The sequence below is a fragment of the Mizuhopecten yessoensis genome, unplaced genomic scaffold (genome assembly GCF_002113885.1).
Source record: "Mizuhopecten yessoensis strain PY_sf001 unplaced genomic scaffold, ASM211388v2 scaffold9615, whole genome shotgun sequence".
NCBI lineage: Eukaryota > Metazoa > Mollusca > Bivalvia > Pectinida > Pectinidae > Mizuhopecten > Mizuhopecten yessoensis.
In genome coordinates this window covers 691,380-713,659 of record NW_018408136.1, presented here as the reverse complement: position 1 = coordinate 713,659, position 22,280 = coordinate 691,380, and the positions used below count along the sequence as shown (strand labels likewise).

The 22,280-nt window shown below is 37.0% G+C and overlaps 1 protein-coding gene across 2 annotated transcripts; it reads right to left on the bottom strand.

Moving 5' to 3' along the window:
* Window positions 1–470: 470 nt before the first annotated feature.
* On the bottom strand, window positions 471–22,012 carry LOC110458467 (phytanoyl-CoA hydroxylase-interacting protein-like). Of its 2 annotated transcripts, none has more exons than XM_021510176.1 (6): window positions 21,807–22,012; window positions 19,369–19,428; window positions 9,769–10,084; window positions 9,186–9,265; window positions 4,720–5,008; window positions 471–2,368 (listed from the first exon to the last, which is right to left on the bottom strand). In XM_021510176.1, the coding sequence occupies exons 2-6, from the start codon at window positions 19,426–19,428 to the stop codon at window positions 1,671–1,673; spliced, it is 1,443 nt and encodes a 480-aa protein (XP_021365851.1). In that variant the 5' UTR covers window positions 21,807–22,012; the 3' UTR covers window positions 471–1,670. The 2 variants fall into 2 exon arrangements, with proteins under 2 accessions (XP_021365851.1, XP_021365852.1); XM_021510177.1 differs by lacking the exon at window positions 21,807–22,012 and adding an exon at window positions 20,427–20,488.
* Between the last annotated feature and the right edge of the window lie 268 nt (window positions 22,013–22,280).

Sequence of the window (22,280 nt, the reverse complement as noted above, 5' to 3'; positions counted from 1 at the left end):
GCATCGCCGTGACTGTGCAAGGCCTTGACCGGCACGTCCTCGGTGTAGAATACTTCCACGGTAACGTTCATTGTCACTCGGACGATTTCAGTGAAACCGCATCTCACTCTCGTTAGAAACGGATTGTTGGTCTGGTCAACAAGCACGAGTCGTTGTCTACAGAAGCGGTCAGTCGGGCTTTCCTTGACCACCAAGACAATTTGGACCTTGTGATTGACACGGTGACAGTAGAAGTCAGAGAAGTACATGTTCATGTTGTTGTTCAACAGGAGGTATGTCGGTACATGTAACCTTCGTGGCCTAAAAAAAGACCAGTCCGGAGGTAAACGTGTCACCGGGTCCACGGCTGATGTCTGATGTATAAATTAATTATATTATTAGTATCTGTCTAAAATTATGTTATTGTCTGATAACAAAATCATTATTTTTTGTAAAAAATAAGAGTTGAAATACAATATAATCAGCGAAATATCAAAAATGGAGAGATGACATCTTACTATTTTTAAACACACTGCTACAGAAAGTGCCACATAATTAAAAAGAAAAACAATAAAAACATATAAATGTTTCATTCAGCTTGTAGTAGAGTATAAAACAAGAAATTCATTCAGGCCACGCCATTTAATAGTAATGAGTTTTTGTAAACGATAAGTAGCGAAAAGCATGTATCTTGGGTATTAGTGAAATTTTCATTATTTGATCTCCGCCTCATAATAACATCATGGACGGTATCCATTGATCCTGTGGTAAATTACAACTTTATATTGTCTCATTCTCCTTTGTCATTAATATCATCAATCACCGATAGGGTATTCTCTTCAGGCTAATTTCGTAGTGGTAGTCAAAGTATGGATAACATTTACAAAAACAATCAGTTATCAAACTGAGTTAGTGTCTATGACATTAAGTGAAAAACAGATACCAAATTTGATTTATAAGTATACATATAATGCGTTTATATCATTTTGTTCATATTCTAAAAACTTATAGAGTCTTGAATTCTGATCATGCCGAAAACACTAACATCTTCGCGGAAAAAGTAGGTCTACCTTAGAAGTTCATAAACGCCTTCTTGCATACACATACGCCGTTGTTATTTCAAACCTAAAACAATAGATACAGTTTCTGATTGTATAGATAACGTGTTGCTAAAATATATTTCAGTGATGTTTCCTTTCCATGGCAAGAGTTCATCTCTTATCCTTGGGTATGTTATTATAGATTTGATTATATATTCACACACAATTAGTGGGAAAATCATCACAAACCATAGCATTACAAGCTTGAGTTGATCATATAAAGATAAACGAATGCAATTTGTACTAACCCTTACTGTATGTTGATATGCATGCCTGAATTTTATAATTTCATGATTTAAATCATAAACATCTATTTTTTTCAAATATTCTGGCTTCAACTTCTGTCTTATTTTTATAAAGATAAAATACGATAAATTACTACAAAAAAAGTCATATTTTATGACGTAACTGACAAAACACTAAATCTAAAATTGTGTATAGTAGGAATACACAATCGGGTATTTAGTACGTACATGTATGCAGTAATACCAATACTGTTGAGATCATTGAGCTTGATGCACTAAAGGATACAGTTAATGACAAATAAATGTACTGTATGCCAAAAACAGTTTTGCACTTTCTGTTTCTATATCAAGATATCATAGCATGAGCGAGAAGGAAGCAGTCAAGATTACATATTCGACAGTTTTTATTTTTTGGAATGCCGTTTACCATGACCAAAGCGTTTCCCTTTTGTTTCGTTGTGGTAAAGAACACATTACTGCGACACACCATGGCCCTGACTGGTACGTCCTCGGTGTAGAATATTTCCACTGTAACGTTCATTGTCACTCGGACGATTTCTGTGAAACCGCATCTAACTCTCGTGAGGAACGGGTTGTTGGTCTGGTCAACAAGCACAAGTCGTTGTCTGCAGAAGTCATCAGTTGGACTGCCCTTGACCGTAAAGACCAATTGAACCTTGTGATTTACATAGTGACAGTAGAAGTCAGAGAAATACATATTAATATTGTTGTTCAACAGGACGTTTGTGGGGACATGTAACCTTAATGGCCCGAAATAGGAAACATCCGGAGGTAAACGTGTCACCGGGTCCACGGCTGCGCTGAAGAACAGACCCTGTACTTGTTTGTTGAGTGTGGAGGCCTGATCTCCTCCCCAGTTCTTGTCGTACTTGTGCATCACACCATCGGTTCTCATGATATTGCTAAAGTACTCCTCAGACTTATTGCGATAGAAATGAGAAATATTTGTCAAAGTCGGAGGGCTGTTTGACAGAAAATGTGCCGCCTTGTTGTATAGCTCTAACACTTCATATTTTGTCATATCTGAAATAAATAAACATATACATGTTAAAACGTGACGTGTTCTGGTTCCCTATAACAGGCGAAGTATGTGTATACATACATGTGCACAGTTCTTTGTTTATTCAATGTCCCCTTGATATAAGACAAGGAAGAAGCTATCCCCGATTCTGCAGCAGCATCATTAGTCGCCTCTTAAGATCATACCCTACCACCATCCCCCCTCCAACCTGCGCGAGATTTGGTACAATGTGGGGCCACCTTACATAAAACAGGAGCGGTTTGTTCAGCCTCTGCCGTGATGCCGCCCGTAGTATTGTTTATACCTATTAAATAAAGCATTATTGCATTTATATAAAATATAAAACAGATAATAATATCAAATAACGGTCAATTTTCAGAAAAAACTTTTTTTTTTAAATGGTTCTACATTATGATTGCTTTGTTGTCATGCCGTTGTTAGGACCTTAACGAATATCTCGTATTTTCTCTACTTATCCATTTTGTATAAATAAAAGCAATAGGCTGTGTTTTATTTTCATTTTATTTCAGAATATTTTATTTTATTGATCTGATGATGATGTGAGAGCGTTAATGATTGTTGAATGCACAATAATGATGTGGGAGTGATAATGAGTGTTGATTGCACAATACATATACGTAATTTGTAATTTATTGTAAAGTATAGTTATCCAATAAGTTGTCAAATAAAAGTTGAATTGTGTATATGTGTGTGTGTGTGTGTGTGTGTGTGTGGGTGTATGTATCATATTGTATGTTGTCTCTGTATTGTTTTGTATATATGTTATGACTGATAAGTCAACCGACTTAAAGTAATAATGAACTTGAACTTGAACTTGAATTGGACAACAGGCATTTCCGATATAAGCCCTCTCCTTACTAAACATAACAGCATATACATATCATATAAATGTTACTTTTACATATGTTTCTTTAGTTATTAAAATAAGAGATTATTTGTGCTTTGAACTTGATTTGACAATACATATTTCAAATATTGCAATTGTTGTAAGAGAGATTATTTTATAAAGCTATTTGAGAGTTTAATAAAAAAAAAAAAAAAAAAAAAAAACGTCAAGGGTCTAATGTAATTTTGAACTGTCTCCACAATATTTATATTCATATTTACGTCTCGTGATTGAAAACCATAAATAAACGTTTGGGTATTGAGTGGAATAGTATTACACATTGCTGACAGAGAGTTAAGTAATATTACCCTTTGGTTAGTATGACATCATACAAGTGCAACTGAAATTGCATAAGTCGCTCATTTATAGATAACATAAGCTGATGTATATTTCAACAAATTATTTTATGACAATTAAACCTGTAAGATTTCCCAATCACATGTGATTATAGCAATATTGACAAAAGTATTATAACCCCTTTTTTGAGCTGTACCCCTTACCTTTACATTTACAAAACGTGCAGCTGATTGTGTGTAAAATCAGTTTGCAACGGATTTTGATATACACCAACAGGTCTGCAAATTTTCTAATATCTGTCGAAACAATTGTTCAAATTTTCCAAAATCATATAAATTATCCCTTGTATTTTTTGTTTTTATAAATTCTAACTGTGGTTTGTAATAAGTAAAAGTAATAAAGTCACCATTTGTCGAAAAAATTATGGTAACTATCCCAAAAAAAAACATCAATTGCTTTTACAACACAAACGCATTGAATGTTTTAAAGTCATTATTAAACTGTTTACACAGGTGATTCTACGTTGTTTGCATAAGTTACATTTTATTAACTTGGTGATACACTAGTGCTGCTAACATTACTTCTTATGGTGCCCTACATTGCTGTTCCTGAGATATACACACAATTTAGATATGTGATCAGTTTTACAGTAAAGATTTCTAAAGCACTCAACAACGGGCTAAGGATGTTTTCGAAACTCTTTTACAATCACTGCGTGGGTGGTAACGTGACCTACTTATATGTACCTGGCATAGTCAAGCAAGTTGCCAACGGCTATTGAAAACTAGAATCAAACATTAATTTGTCTGTTCCTAGACGAGTCTGCTGTATTTCTGAGCAAATATCTTGGCTTGCCTATTTTTAGGTATTTAACCTCCGTTTAAAGCTTCCTTGTTATTTTCCGTCACGAAAGAATCGATCTTGCTTCGCTTCGCATCACAGAGCTATACTTACGATAACTTCTCTCTATTTCTAAGTATCTTTTGTTTCCTTCCCCCTCCCCCCTGAACCTAAACATGAATATTCATTCATCCAGACACTGTCGTCTAGAGATACATTTCATGATAATTATCAGACAATCATTTAAAGCTAATTAAGTAGACTGTATTAAACGCGTGTAATAGCATTGAATATTCAAGATTCACCTACGTGTTATAAACGTTGTTACGGTTGAGTGTGAATATCCAATATACATGTCATCATTGGCGTGTTCCGTGCGGACTCTGAAAAGCTGTAGTTTATACTGCGTGGCGGGTTTAAGGTCGAAGGGGATTTCATAGGTTGTTGCTGACCCACGATGGAACATTATCCACGAGGCTGGAGGGTGAATTTGATAGAGAGTGATAATAAAGGTGTCCGTGTGTTTTTCCTTGTGCTTTAGGTCTGTCAACATGTACCGCCTAGGGCTGATGCTGATCACGTCCACCTGATACGGTACCTGTAAATACAAGTAAAATGGTCGATAGTGCATCTTTTGCATATTATCCTAGTATATGGAGAATAATTATTATATATTCGACTTCTGTTCATAAAACATAACATAAACTCTTTCAGGACCCATGTCACGCTGCAGACAAAACAATAAAAACTGACTTTGTATTATTTGAACAAACAGTTACCTCCCCTTGTTGTCGTTTTGTATGACTACCGTTGACCAGGTTGCCCATTAGGGTAAAACGTTTTGAACTTTAGCATTTGGATACTGGTCTATCGTCGCCCTTTACATTTTGCTTTTCTAACATAGACCACGTTTATTTCTTAGGCAGATATAGTGTATATTTTGAACCCTGCCACAACTTGAAAGAAATCAGTGTGGCCATATAGGTTAGGGCAAACATCGGGGACAAAGACTTATTACCTCTTTGTTACATCTGTCCCTGGTGAAAAGTCCATATTTTTAAAATTTTCTCAATACATTTATTTTGTATCAGTTCTGGACAATTTTTTTCTATGTGATCTTGGTCACAAATCTAGTGAAACAATTGTTCTGTATTGTCTTTCTTTTGAATTTTCCTTGATCTGCTGCCGACATTAACATGTAACACTTTGGATCTAATGTTTTTCCTCTTTCTGTACCTCTGTAGGTTCGAGGGAGAAATAAGCCTGTGCACCCAACTGCATGTTGTTAGAGGTGACTTATGTTGGGTCCCCTGTACAATCGGGAATGTGCTATGGTGGCTTATGTTGGGTCCCCTGTAAAATCAGGGATGTGCTATGGTGACTTATGTTGGGCCCCCTGTAAAAAATTGTTCTGTATTGTCTTTCTTTTGAATTTTCCTTGATCTGCTGCCGACATTAACATGTAACACTTTGGATCTAATGTTTTTCCTCTTTCTGTACCTCTGTAGGTTCGAGGGAGAAATAAGCCTGTGCACCCAACTGCATGTTGTTAGAGGTGACTTATGTTCGGTCCCCTGTAAAATCGGGAATGTGCTTTGGTGACTTATGTTGGGTCCCCTGTACAATCAGGAATGTGCTATGGTGACTTCTGTTGGGTCCCCAGTAACATCGGGAATGTGCTATGGGGACTTATGTTGGGCCCCTTGTAAAATCAGGAATGTGCTATGGTTACTTATGTTGGGTCCCCTGTAAAATAGGGAATGTGCTATGGTGACTTATGTACAATCGGGAATGTGCTATGGTGGCTTATGTTGGGCCCCCTGGAAAATCGGGAATGAGCTATGGTGGCTTATGTTGGGGCCCCTGTAAAATCGGTAATGTGCTATGGTGGCTTATGTTGGGGCCCCTGTAAAATCGGGAATGTGCTATTATGACTTAGGTTGGGTCCCCTGTAAAATCGGGAATGAGCTATGGTGACTTATGTTGGGTCCCCTGTACAATCAGGAATGTGCTATGGTGACTTATGTTAGGGCCCCTGTAAAATTGGGAATGTGCTATGGTGGCTTATGTTTGGTCCCCTGTAAAATCAGGAATGTGATATGGTGACTTATGTTGGGTCCCCTGTAAAATAGGGAATGTGCTATGGTGACTTATGTCGGGCCCCCTGTAAAATCAGGAATGTGCTACGGTGACTTATGTTGGGTCCCCTGTAAAACCGGGAATGTGCTATGGTGACTTATGTCGGGCCCCCTGTAAAATCAGGAATGTGCTATCGTGACTTATGTTGGGTCCCCTGTAAAATTGGGAATGTGCTATGGTGACTTATGTCGGGCCCCCTGTAAAATCAGGAATGTGCTACGGTGACTTATGTTGGGTCCCCTGTACAATCAGGAATGTGCTATGGTGACTTCTGTTGGGTCCCCAGTAACATCGGGAATGTGCTATGGGGACTTATGTTGGGCCCCCTGTAAAAAATTGTTCTGTATTGTCTTTCTTTTGAATTTTCCTTGATCTGCTGCCGACATTAACATGTAACACTTTGGATCTAATGTTTTTCCTCTTTCTGTACCTCTGTAGGTTCGAGGGAGAAATAAGCCTGTGCACCCAACTGCATGTTGTTAGAGGTGACTTATGTTCGGTCCCCTGTAAAATCGGGAATGTGCTTTGGTGACTTATGTTGGGCCCCCTGTACAATCAGGAATGTGCTATGGTGACTTATGTTAGGGCCCCTGTAAAATTGGGAATGTGCTATGGGGACTTATGTTGGGCCCCTTGTAAAATCAGGAATGTGCTATGGTAACTTATGTTGGGCCCCCTGTAAAATTGGGAATGTGCTATGGTGGCTTATGTTTGGTCCCCTGTAAAATCAGGAATGTGATATGGTGACTTATGTTGGGTCCCCTGTACAATCAGGAATGTGCTATGGTGACTTATGTTAGGGCCCCTGTAAAATTGGGAATGTGCTATGGTGGCTTATGTTGGGCCCCCTGGAAAATCGGGAATGAGCTATGGTGGCTTATGTTGGGCCCCATGTAAAATCGGGGATGTGCTATGGTGACTTATGTTGAGCCCCCTGTAAAATCGGGAATGAGCTATGGAGGCTTATGTTGGGCCCCCTGTAAAAACGGGAATGTGCTATGGTGACTTATGTACAATCGGGAATGTGCTATGGTTGCTTATGTTGGGTCCCCTGTAAAATCAGGAATTTGCTATGGTGACTTATGTTGGGTCCCCTGGGAAATCGGGAATGTGCTATGGTGTTGTCTTTCTTTTGAATTTTCCTTGATCTGCTGCCGACATTAACATGTAACACTTTGGATCTAATGTTTTTCCTCTTTCTGTACCTCTGTAGGTTCGAGGGAGAAATAAGCCTGTGCACCCAACTGCATGTTGTTAGAGGTGACTTATGTTGGGTCCCCTGTAAAACCGGGAATGTGCTATGGTGACTTATTTTGGGCCCCCTGTAAAATCGGGAATGGGCTATGGTGGCTTATGTTGGGCCCCTTGTAAAATCAGGAATGTGCTATGGTGCCTTATGTTGGGTCCCCTGTAAAATCGAGAATGTGCTACGGTGACTTATGTTGGGTCCCCTGTAAAACCGGGAATGTGCTATGGTGACTTATTTTGGGCCCCCTGTAAAATCGGGAATGGGCTATGGTGGCTTATGTTGGGCCCCATGTAAAATCGGGGATGTGCTATGGTGACTTATGTTGAGCCCCCTGTAAAATCGGGAATGAGCTATGGTGACTTATGTTGGGCCCCTTGTAAAATCAGGAATGTGCTATGGTCACTTATGTTGGGTCCCCTGTAAAATAGGGAATGTGCTATGGTGACTTATGTCGGGCCCCCTGTAAAATCAGGAATGTGCTATGGTGGCTTATGTTGGGCCCCCTGTAAAATCGGTAATGTGCTATGGTGACTTATGTTAGGCCCCCTGTAAAATTGGGAATGTGCTATGGTGACTTATGTTGGGCCCCCTGTAAAATCAGGAATGTGCTATGGTGACTTATGTTGGGTCCCCTGTAAAATCGGGAATGTGCTATGGTGACTTATGTTGGGCTCCCTGTAAATCGGGAATGTGCTACGGTGACTTATGTTGGGCCCCCTGTAAAATCTGGAATGTGCTATGGTGGCTTATGTTGGGCCCCCTGTAAAAACAGGAATGTGCTATGTTGACTTATGTTGGGCCCCCTGTAAAATCGGGAATTTTCTGTGGTGTCATGCTTACGGGACATCGGAACAACCTTAAGTGTGATGCCCCTCCCACAACACTTGGGATATATTATTTTCTCACACCAGTTTCTATTTGACGGTGACACCCTTTGCATCCGCCTACATATGACCATAGCTGTTGCGTGGACGTTTAACTCATCACAATCAATCCATCTGACCGTCTCTTTTCTTTTCGGCGATTTGCACCGTAATCAAGCAGAATGGGGGAAATAATATAACTGCATGTTATCGTTAGAGGCGGCTTATGCGGGAATCCCTGCAGAATTTTGGGGGTTTTCTACGTTGTCTCAGTGGATTTTGAAGAAACCAAAACTGGTCTGCTTGCTCCATTGCGACACTAGGGATCTATATTTTCCTATCTCTGATCTGTTATTTACGGCGGTGGCTCCCTACGCACCTGTCCTGACATCACCCTAATAACTGTTACGAGAACATCAAACCCCGTACAAACAAGAAAACTTATGTTACACCGTAGGCAAATCAAAACATCACACATTTATCAAGAAGGACTTGACTGCACTTTTTTAAACGCCATGCTATACCTGTTTTGTATCAGCTGCTAGTAGATCAAGGTATGTGCCAAGAGGTTGTAGAGTAATATCCATATAATTGATGGTAACACCTGTTAAAACATTTAAAATAAAAAACATTCATTAAGTTGGTAGTTATTACTTTGTGTAAATTATGATGTAAAATAATTACAAAATGAGAATTAAAGTTATACAATTTACATATGGTGTTATTTAAATCATTGCTACATTTGTTTACAACTACAAATTATATAACCATTAAGCATACATTTTTGTGAACAACACTGTTCAAAATTATCTACATAAACGGGACTATTGTTAGAATTGAGAAAACCTATTATGGTTGAATTGGCTACATAGTGCGGTAAGTATAATTGTATTTGACTAGCTGTATCGAATTAACTTTTTTGCGATATCGTGAAACTCAGAACATACTGATAAAATTATAAAGGAATCTAGTTGTTTGTTGCATGTATGTTATTCAAATGTTGAAAAGGACGTGTAACTGTACCGACATTCGTCATTTAATCATCTTTTGATAAATAACTATTTTTTTCAACACATTTTTCCAAAATATACCAATAATAAAATGTACCTCCAACTAGTTTAGATAAGGTCTTGCCTCCATTCTTCACTTTATACCAGACACGTTTGTTAACCTCCTTGGTTTGTACACTGAACACAGTTACCGTTACCAATGGTGTCTTCAGTATGTCACTAGGGCAATTAAATGATCGGTGTCGTGATGTAGAGCCATGTCGAAGGAATGATTGGAAAATCACATTACTTTGACAATTAGTTACTTGTAAAAGCAGGCAATCTGAGCAAACTCCTGTTTTACGCTTGACGTCTATTTGAAAAGCTACCGGTACGTTGCTTATATTGCTTCTCAAAACAACTGAAGTCTTGATCTGTGAACAGTAAGCAAGAGAGATAATTTACCAAACGAATACATTATGTGTTTATATTTAGAATATTGTTATAGTTGGCAAACTTAACTTGGTACTTGGTGCACGTGTAGTAAATAAGGAAGTATACTAGAAAAACATTGTAGTGCAATCCAGTTATCTACAAGGTTAACTCTAGTGCACTTATGTGCTACAACATAGTTCAAAACATTATTAAATCCAGGGTACTGCAGTGTTTACAAGTGTTGAAAAGACTGAAGTACATATTTCAATAATTGTTTATAATTAAAAAGGAGAATTAAATGAAATTGAACATACCCATGAGGAAAGAGAAAGTATACACTATCCCTGGTGCTTATATAAATTCCACATATTCGTTAAATTTTAAAGTAAAGTTTATTAAAGTTGAGTTCGCTTCAGATTTCACATTAATGTTTTTGTGTCATGATTAGGGATTGTAAATTGTTATGTGATATGGGTTAATCTGGTAAATTCTGTATTATACTTTCTTTATGAAAGGTTTCTCAATAACACCCAATCCATAGAGTAATTCGCTCCTTTGTTTTATAAAGGACCAATGGCTTCAATACTTCCTAATTTGTACTAAAATATAGATGCTTTACTCGGCCAAAATGCTAAACAAACAAATCTAGACAAGATACCATCCCAGACAAGTCTTATATTATAGCGTGGCCATATATCAATAAAAGGTAAATATAACGCTAAAATGTGTTTTGAATCTGTATATTGAAAAAAAAAGACTAAAATGTGTACTTCTTTGTAGAACAGACCACTGCAGATCAGGGATCGAAGAAAGAAAAGGCGACTAATGTGGGAAAACCGGCAGAATTTGGTTTGTTTGAAATGAATCTGCTGATATCCAAGGCAATATTTGGGATCTCTGTATGTGTATCCCTCTAATTCTAACTACCTTTAATTTCCTAGCGGCTGCCTCACTTTTGGATGATAATATTGGGCGTTCGCCTAGTTAAGGAAGGCAAGTGGGGTTTTTTTGTGCCCAGGGCGGGACTTATTCCCTGCTTAACGTTTAGCGTTTCGGAAAATGGAAACAACTGGTTTACCCGCTGTCAGTATAATGTGATCGGGTGAAATGCTGTGCTGGGAGCCTTGGGCATGATTTGTCAGTGAGATATCACTATTAAGTCGGGATCTGATTCGCGAGGTTGCTCTCCGGCTATATTTCGTTTTCTAGATTCGATAACTTATCTTTTATTCTTATATCGCATCTTATAATTATGATACGGTGTTGTGACATAGAAATAAATTCTGGTCCACTACAAAACATAAATCTAGTTCATTTAAAATGAGGTCTCTTAGAAACAAAATACCCCTTATTGAAGAGAGCTAGAAAATTCTGATATTGTTTGTTTAACAGAATCCCATCTAAATCCTTTAATATCTAACACTGACATTAACATGCACTCTTTTACTTCCTCTCCTCACCGAAAAGATATAACTACAGGTCCAGGCGGTGGGATTATTGTTTATTATAAAAACACTATCAGGATTAATAGTCGAATTGAATAGGAAAGGGTTATATTGAATTGATCTGGTTAAAGTAATAACTGATAATCACAAACTTTTACTAGGATGCATATACAGACCTGATAGTAATGTTGATTACTGGAACAAACTGGATGATACTTTGACCAGAGCTACTGATACTTCAATGGATGTGGTACTCATTGGTGACATTACTATTGATATGTTAACTGTTGTGTTCTACAACATTTGTCAGGGAGACACGATTCAGGTCAAAACAGTATTTATTGAATAACACATAATGCATTGCAAGGCATTAACTAATACAGACAATGGATCCGGAATGCGGACCGGAAGTCATGAATCACATAATTACAACATTAACCCTTCTACCTAATCATCCCCTTTCAAGACTCCTTACTAAGCGTACTTTATCTAGCCGTATTAATGAACCTACACGTATAACTCAGGAGAGTGCCACTTCCTTAGATGTTATCTTTACAAACAATCGAAAATTAATTAGAAATACTTATACATCTCGACCCTTCTGCAGTGATCTGTGCATGCATCAATTTTATTTAGTGTATTCAAACAAACAAGTTATAAGAAAAGTATTTTGAAAAATGAAGAAGGTGATTTTGAAAGTATGAACAACACTCTTTTTGATGTTGACTGGGTGAATCTATCTTCAAACCAGGACTCTAATGCATTTAACAGTACCATAACTGATTTAATCATGGATCAGGTAAATGACCTAATTCCTGTCAAAGTAATAACAGTTCGTCCTAATGATAAACCATGGATGAACAACAACATAAGATTAAAGATGAGAAAACGCAATAGAATTCACAGAAAAGCCAAATTAACAAATAGTCCTCACTTTTGGAACATATTTCGGATTCACAGGAATGAAGCCATTGACCTCATCCATGAAGCTAAGTAAACATATATCAAAACCCTAGAAAACTCTTTAAATGACAATAAGATTCCCCCAGATAAATGGTGGAAAATTGCTAAATCTATCTCTAACTTCACCAATAAATCTTCTCCAATTCCTCCTCTAGTAATTAATAAACACGCTGTTCACCATCCTATTGATAAAGCTGAGGTCCTCAATAATCACTTCATTAATATCTCCACATCCTCACCTGACCTATAACTACCTCAGACAGCACAACCAGCAATTCCTTATTCACTATCTAATATTTATATTACTGAATAAGATGTTGCTTACCAAATGAATATTCTTAATATGAATGAACCCCCTGGACCTGATGAAATTGTTCCCAAAATTATTTAAAGATTGAATTCCTCTCTTAAATTACCCCTCATGATCTAATTTAATAAAACACTAAAAACAGGAGTGGTTCCCAATAGCTGGAAACAAGCAAATATAAATGCAGTTTATAAGGGGAATGGATCATCTAATGATGTTTCAAACTACAGACCTATTTCAGTAACTTCATGCCTTAGTAAAATAATGGAAAGAATTGTGTTTAAATATCTTTATAACTACCTATCGGAGAACTCTATAATCACTAAGCACCAATCTGGATTTACACCTGTCGATTCAACAGTTAACCAACTCTTGTTTATATATAATGACATTGTTAGTAATATTGACCAGGGAAAGGAACTTAGATTTATGTTCTGTGATATTAGCAAAGCATTTGAAAGGGTTTGGCATAAAGGTCTAATTCATAAACTTAGGACATATGGTATTGGTGTAAAGGGCCGGTTTCGAAAACGGCCCCTTCTCTGATTCAAATTTCCTGTTGGTGGTGCATTGCCCATGCCGTTGTGGTCACAAATCTATACAGTATAAAGATTTAGGTCACTTGGTTTGTTTTTTATGGCTCCTCAAAGTTGTACCTTTCAGAAGCTGTCTAAGTGTTGATAAAATGTGCATGTTATGTAAAATATTAATGAAAATCTAATCAAATGATGGTCACCGTAAAGAATACATTCATGGCATGATTGTGACAAAAAATCATGTTTCCATCGCGCCATTTGGCTGTTTTATGGAAGAAACAATCTCAAAAATGCCATTTTCGATGATAACATTTTAGACACAAAAACTGTGTTTTTTAGAGAATACACCCTTTTATGGGCGTTGGATGCAAACCAATTTTTATCCTATTAAACAGTACGTAATATGCTATTGATGAGAGGAAAAATCATCAAAATGTAAGTGGTGGAACATTTTCAAATGTTGGGTTGAATTAGCCTATGGTTGAATTGCCGATTTTCGACTTTCTTTAGATAATTAACAAAAAAACGAGAGTATTTGCTCGGTATGTTGAGAATATGTACACAGATATGAAAAAAAGTGAGAGAAACACTTTTTCATAAAAAAAATCCAAGATGGCTACTTCACAAGTCCCCGTGGTTGAAGACATTGGCTGACAAATAGACAGAACAACAAACAAAACGTGTTCCTTATGATTTTGGTTGGTTTTCGCATTTACGGGAGTGTTCATAGCTACGGGCGATTGTATAATACCTATATTTATAAGTTTGGTTAGTCACATGGTAACGGGGATCTTTCATATCGAGCCCCAAACATACTTTCGACATATGCACTCCGTTGCCGCATGGAAAACTATTTCAAGTTTTGTCGGAATTTCTTTACCTGTGGTTGTAATGGTCGAGGGTTTTCCAGCGTCCTGTAATACCCAAGGTAGTACAAGATACTGGAGATGTGCGCACACATTCCCATCGTTCTCTCTCCAACTGGGCACTGGCAGTAGTAGTCCTTTATTGGGGCCTCAACATCGGGTGAAACGGTGAACCGTATCCAAACGTTATATTTCGTTTGGCTTTTGTGTCGAGAATGTATTTGACATCGGAGAAGGTCTGGGGAGTGCTGGTAAAGCCACACCTCATAGTCTCCGTCATCACTTAAATGTTCGGCGATGTAACCAGGAGCCAGAGATATCTGATACGTTCCACACGTAATGGTTCTCAAGTAATCAAGATCGAGACGGGGAAACAGTACGGAAGATGCATCCATCTTGACAAACTCGGACCTTGCCCGTCTAGATAGATCCGGATCTGTCTTGACTCTCTGAGCTAAACCATTCGGTGTTGTCAAACGGTCCTTCATACGTTCAGCCATTAGCCTATCTTTGGCATCTCTCTCTGGAGATCTCTGGTAGATCGGTCCTCTAATACCATTCAGACAGGCTGTGACGGTTCGAAGCAAAGCCTCGATGACATTGATAAAGCTGTTAGACACCAATTGCGTTCGGAAGAACGTCCAGTGTTTCAGACGACCATGATAGGATTCCACAATCCACCTCGATTTGGTGATAGTTCTGTCAAGATTTGCTTGGACGTCAGAATGTTGACTTTGACCGGGTTTCAGGTATGACGGCATGCTAGCATTGAGGCCAGAGGCTTCGAGAACTGGTAGGACATCTCTAAAACCTCGGTCAACGACAACGTTGTCGTCTGGTTGTAGCCAAGTAACTAGCTTGTCCATGACTTTTTTTGTAATTGTAGCATCATTTTCGCTGCCAGTGAATGGTCCTACTGTGTCCAGAATGTAGCCATCTGGTAAGGCGATGCTCATGAATTTGAGATAGTTTCTCTTCTTCTGGCCACAGTAGGACATTCTCTGGAGCTTGTGGTCGGAGCTTTTCTGGATATAAATATAGGTGCCATCTAATATGGCAGTGGCTTTATCTCCAAAAAATGCTTCTGAAAAGACAGTATTGTGCCCGAGCAACTGTTCTCTTGTCAAGTGATCCGGACCTAGAAATTGTGGGACTATCGATGTGTCTAATGCCTGTACTATGGAGTGGAAAGTTTTGGACACACTTGACTTGGAAATTCCAAAAAGAGAAGAACACTGACTCCAGGAAATGTCGGTTTTCAGTTTTACCCAGAACAGTAATAGAGCATCGTGTGTAGTCTTGGTATATATACCAGATGAAAGATATGGGGAACAGTGCGAGTGGATTTCGAGGANTCGATTTTTCTGATGGAAATTTGCATCCAAAACTATATAACGGGAGAAAATTGCAATTTTATGGCATTTTTCTTCATAATTGTGTCTCTGCAAGTGCATTTTCATCCGAGAATTTTTTTTTATATTTTATGAATAAACACGATGTTTTGGAAATATTTATCAAAAGAAATTTATACTATGTTGCGAATTACAATTTCGAGATAACCTTCTTTTATTTACGAACTTATGTCTTTGATGCTGAAATTGACAACTTTATAAAAATACATTTTCACTAAAATTATGAAATCTGGGTGTCGGAAATGTGTAAAATTATTCTTCGGAAAAGAAAAAAACAGTAGTTGAGCTAGATAAGAAATTATACGGGGGCAGGCTCCTATGGAGAATTAACATTACTGGCAACAGGCCCTTTGCTTCTCTGGTTTGGAAATTATTTAACAGACAGAATGCAAAGAGTTAGCACTGAAGGATATCACTCTCAGTTTAGGACTATCAATACAGGTGTACCTCATACACTACAAGCATGAATCTTGCACACAGGGGAGGCCGTCCTTAAATGACTTTAGCTGTTTATAGGACGTTAAACAAAATAAAACCAAACCAAAACCAAAACAAACTATTATGGGACCACTCCTGTTTCTTCTTTATATTAATGATATTACTGACAATGTTTCTACTAATATTAAACTTTTTGCAGATGACACTTCTCTGTATGTAATCGTAGACAAAAATCCAGTTCAGGCTGCCCCGGATATTTCGAATGACCTTGTAAACATTAGTGAGTGGGCACATATATGGGATATAAATTGTAACCCAAATAAAACTAAGTCAGTTGTATTTTCTTGAAAACATAACCACATACAGCCCCCAATATCCTTCCAAAACAATCAAATCACTGATTCAAAAACACATAAACATTTAGGACTAACTTTTACAGACGACGCATCATGGAAACAGCACATACAGATTATATATGAAAAAACATACAACAGATTAAATATTCTTCGTTATATCAAATCTAAGGTAGGTCGTAAATCATTAATTAAAATATATATTGCAGTTATTAGACCAATTTTGGAGTATGCAGACATTGTATGGGATAACTGCACATTATTGATCTGTACAACTAGAAGCAGCTAGGATTATAACTGGTCTTCGTTCAGGGACATCACACAATAAACTCTATAATGAACTTGGTTGGAAAACACTGTCTGCAAGAAGGTATAAACATAAACAAATAATGATGTATAAAATAATGCATGGACTCTCACCTCAATACTTACAAGATGTCACAAATCCTTTCGTTAACAATCATAATAACAATCCCTTCTCTCTCAGACAAACCAGACTTTTTAACCCACCTATGTGTAGAACTAATAACTATTTTGACAGTTTTTCCCCCTTTATGTGCCGCAATGTAAACACTATGGAAACTGATATCTCTTGCTCTGTTTAAAAAAATACAAAATAAAGATAAAGTTAATGACAAAGAAGTAACTACAATTTTTAAAAACGATGGTGAAAGAAGGGTAAATATTATTCTTTGCCAATTAAGAAATTCCTGAAGTAATTTAAATTCTGATTTATATCATGGCCATTTAATAAATAGTCCAACTTGTGCTTGTTCTTTTGAATACGAATATTCAATAATACTATAAAACGAAACAGTCTCTCATTATTTCTTCAATTGTCCACTGTATAACTGTCCAACGAAATACTTTGTTTTGTTTACTTCTTTGAATAATACTAGTATTCATAACCATATGAATTTAAATATATTTTTTCAAAGTTGTCCTACATGTGATCTGAATATAAACAGACATATGCTAAGTCACATTCAGATATTTATTGGAAAAACTAGGCGTTTTAATTTTTATATTACGTAGAGAACCATGATGCATTATATTGAAATATAGTAAATCAAATATATATATCTGTCTTATTTTAATCTGAATTGTTAATCTAATAACAAAGTACAAAGTTAATTAATGAGATTACAGTTGAGTAGGTTTGTTATATTTTGTTCATTTTCTGTTCAATATAATAAACATAATAATATATTGCCTTTCTGTCACATTATTTAAATTTGTACCTATTTACTCATAAACAGTATTAGTAGCAATGACCTGTGCACATACATGCACATGGACTTTTGGTCAAAGTCTACTCTTACTGTACATATACTGACTGTGACTATGCTTTATTTAGTAAGAAAATAATTGTATGGGTGTTGGATGTATGATTGTGAGTTGTTTGTGTATTGTTATTGTGATGTCCTATGAGTTCATTCCCCTTGTGTTTATCATGTGTGTTGGGTGTATGATTGTGAGTTGTTTGTGTATTGTTATTGTGATGTCCTATGAGTTCATCCCCCTTGTGTTTATCATGTCGGAGTTATCTCCCTGATTCTTTAATTAGTATTACTCTTTATACATATATATATATATACCTTTTCTTTACAAAGTATCCTTAAGTTAACTAATCATTAGTGTTGTAACTACATTGTATATATATTCGATCAAATTTTGAGCCACTCATGGACAGAATTTGTATAGGCCTGCCTGTTATTCAATCCATTTGACTATTACATCTGTCAATAAAATTTGTTGAAATGAAACAATCAGGTTCGCGGTATCACAAGGAGGCAATTAAACTAACTTACCCTGTCTCCAGCATGAAGGCGAGTCCTTAAATGACCTTTGGCTGTTTGTAGGACGTTAAACAATATAAAACCACACCAAATTTGCAAACCAACAGCTACAAATGGTCCAGTTACAAATAGCAACTATGTCGCTGGCCAGGGGGTAACAATGATAACTGCCCTTTGTTAAATTATGACACTTCATGGTTGTGTACATGCACCGGTAAGTTATATACAAGTAAGTGTACATGAACATACATGAAATAGGTTGATCGATTTACTTATAAATAATCAACTAAATAAATAAAGTTTCACAGGAACCTGTAATTTAAATCGGACAGGTACAACTTTACAGATTTCAGGATGGTTACTGGGGCAACGTTACCAACAGTTGACCGATATATTTTTCTATTCGATATGATTTCTACCTGAGAATGGACAATGGGAACCCACTAGCCATTAACCTGCGGTCGCATGAGTTCTGACAGACTGTTCCCCTTAACTTTCAGCACGGATGACTATGACATCTAGTTCATCTGTTGTCTGTGTAAAGGCGGAATAATCTGGCACACATACACATGCATGCAAACATCACACATGAAGGCACGTCAGGGTGATATAAAAACAAGTGGACAAAAAAAGTAGATAGTTTTAAATATTACAGGAAAGATAAGAAACAAAAGAGACACATGATCACTTGTGATCTCTTCCATGTTGTCTTCGTAGAAGACACAGACAAAATCCCCCGTTATGCAGGGGGATACATTAGTCGCCCTTTACGATACACATTCAGGGGGCTACATTAGTCGCCCTTTACGATACACTTTCAGGGGGCTACATTAGTCGCCCTTTACGATACACTTTCAGGGGGCTACATTAGTCGCCCTTTACGATACACTTTCAGGGGGACACAGCAGGTGTACTCTTGGTTTCTTTAATGTCACTCACACAGGGGAATATTGAAGACACTACTCTCGATTACAAAGGAGGTTGGGGGACACATTTTTACCAAATTTAGTCCTTAAATAAGATTTTAATATAGAATCTTGATTATTTTCTAATTTAACAAACGCGATATCAGTTAAAGTGATATATAAGCACACTGCTTTAGTTTCAGAAGGTAAAAGGACATAACTTTCCACGGCGATTTGTGCGATACTTTATCTGACTTACCTCGTCTTGGTCATCATCGGAATCAGTCCCATGTTCCCATTGTTTCATTTCCAAAGCCATCTACAATATACGAAAGTTTTTAAGTTTATTTAGGGTGCCTCGATAGACGTGATCGCTAACGCGCACAGTCATTACTGTGTACAAACGAGCGTGAGCTTCAGACCTCTCACTCTCTCAAGAATTTCAGTTAGATCCAGTAGTGGAACAAAAAAAAACGATGCCTAATTGGGTTAGTTGTTTATACTGAAAACAAAGCATCGGTTCATGCTAGAGTTGATCGCAGTAGTATAGAAATCCGAAAATGCACTCCCCTGTAATGATCCCTAGAACAGTCTTCTAACAGTCTTTGCCCCCCTCCCCCCTCCAACCCCACCCCCCATATTTAAATATTCAATGAAAGCTGTCAATTTAAAACTTACTCTAAAATAGCAGAAAACTGAATAGATTTCTACCTTTCTTCTGGGTGTTTTCAGGAGAATAAAGAAGAACATATGTCAATACAGAAAACCACCCCTTTTATGGCTAATAGTGTAGCTTATCTAGTGTTTAAACAGATGACAGATTAATAAAGGTCGCTTCGTCGCCATCATATTACTGTTGCGAAGGAACATTCATACACGTTACTTTGCCACGAAGGGATGCTTATAAACGTCCTTTTGTCCAACCACCTCTATACAAAAATGCAAAGGAACGAAGAGACGAAAATGTGTTAAACAAGTACCTTTAGCTTAACGACACTGTGTAAGCGTTAAACATTTCTTTCGTAATATGGAAATATCGTGTCCTAAGAAGTTTGTGAATTGTAAATTAAATCCAGAAATGTATATGTGATCCCTGTCACTCTGGTAAAATACAAACTTCTTCCAACTGATTATTTTTTGCTCGGGGAATTTCTTTCAACTCAATCGGCGTCAGAAAAATACAACAGACGTCCCGGGAGAGATCCTTAACGGAGATATTGAAAAATCAATTACCACGGTCACATACAACTGTACCTGTCGCATTGAGTCTCGAAAAAGACTTTAACGACTATAGTTACCGGTAACATAACTTCTTACCTGTTCGCTTACCTGTAGTCACACATTTGCGTCTACACACTCAGACATATCCTATACGCTACGTTCCATAAAGAGATTTTTTAAATGACCCCTGTAATTGCTTGTGCAGGTCTCTGTCTCCACGCTCCGTGCTAGGTCTACCCCAAAATGAGAAAGGTATAAAAGCAAGAGATAAAGCGGTTATTCAATACAGTACCACCATGGTAGTTTTGTCGCTGCGAAATGTTTCAGTTAGGACTTCCTGGTTTATTAAGCAAGCCTAATTGTTTTAGGAAAAAACAAATTGCTGCAAGAAATATGGAGTGGTTGCATAAAAAGGTTGATAAATACATAAAAGAGAATACATGAGTTTATTAGTGTACACAAACATAATTACTGAAGAAAGATAATATATTTAGAATAACTTTATCCTATTGTCATGTTAGGTAAATTTTCGTAAAGGGCAGTTTATGTGCATTATATGTCTCTGATGTGATTTGAAACAATTTAAGACAGATTCTCACACTATTTGGCAATTCCTTTGCTTTAATTGACCTCTTTTAACTGTGACACATGTTGTTACTTTATAGTTGTCGACAAAAAAGAAATACAATTTCATAAACCAAAGCATAAATAAAGAATAGCACACTACTGGAAAAGAATACTGCCGAGTTACATTTTAAAATATTAGAAAGAAAGTTTACTTTCTTTATGAGAGAAAGGTATATTTGATATATTCACTGTCTCTCTGTATAAGTATATTTAACACTGATACATAATCATAAGTCAAAATAAGCTTGTACGATGACAAAGTACACTGTGTCTTATTACTTAGTATCTGCCTGCAAACGCTATTACGTTACATGCTTACAGAAAGAACTAGGTCATATCCGCCAAAACGAAGGGTTTTTTTCTGGAGTTTTTTTCGGAGATGGGGTATAAACCCGTCCAGTCGTCTGACTGTCTGTTCGAATTATTGTGTCAAAATCAACTGAATTGGTTTCTCTAAAACTTAACATACTAGTTCCCTATTACAGTATCATGTGCCCTTTCGTTTGGCTTCAATTTAGAAAAAATGTCTTGAGAGTTATGGCCCCTTTTGTATGTGTCTCATACACTACCTTGATGTTAAAAATTGGAGACTTTGATTCATTTAGGAAAATAATCATCGCTTACTCAAAGATATTACTGCTTATACAAGCGTGTGGATACTGTCGGGTATGTAGTGGTAGTTCATGTCGTAATGCATCCTCGATGCTTGTATATTGTATCAAGGATATATAATAGTTTATAGGTCAAGGAGTGTCCATAGTGTTATGAAACATAGAGAAATGTATTGTTTATGCGTAAATTCTAACAGTGGATTCATAAACGTTTATGATTAAAGAATATAGAACTCACCTCACTGTCATACCGAATCTTCAACGCGATAATTTGTTAACAAAACTTCCGGAGGTGCACTTATCTTTCAAGGATAAGCACATGTGTTCACACTGCAATCATGATGTGCTTTGTTTTCCCAGTCAAGCACATCCGGGTTTGTTACATTTGTTTTATAAATGTGTATATAGTCCGATAAAAGGACCAAATAACAGATATCAGAATACTGATTAGTCCACTGTTCATTGTCTGACATCTGTTGCTCTTTAAACGTTAGGGTTGTATTACAGTTTGACAGGTATATGTATGTCAGAGACTTACATGTATATACATATATCAATAAATGCCTTTGTCACTCCATTGACTTCATTCAGATACTCACTCTTAAATTTAAGGCCGATAGGTTGTTAAATTCAGTTGAAGTGTTCTTAACTGCTGACAACGGCCAACATATTATCTTCATCAAAATACAACTGTAAATCTGAACTATTTTCA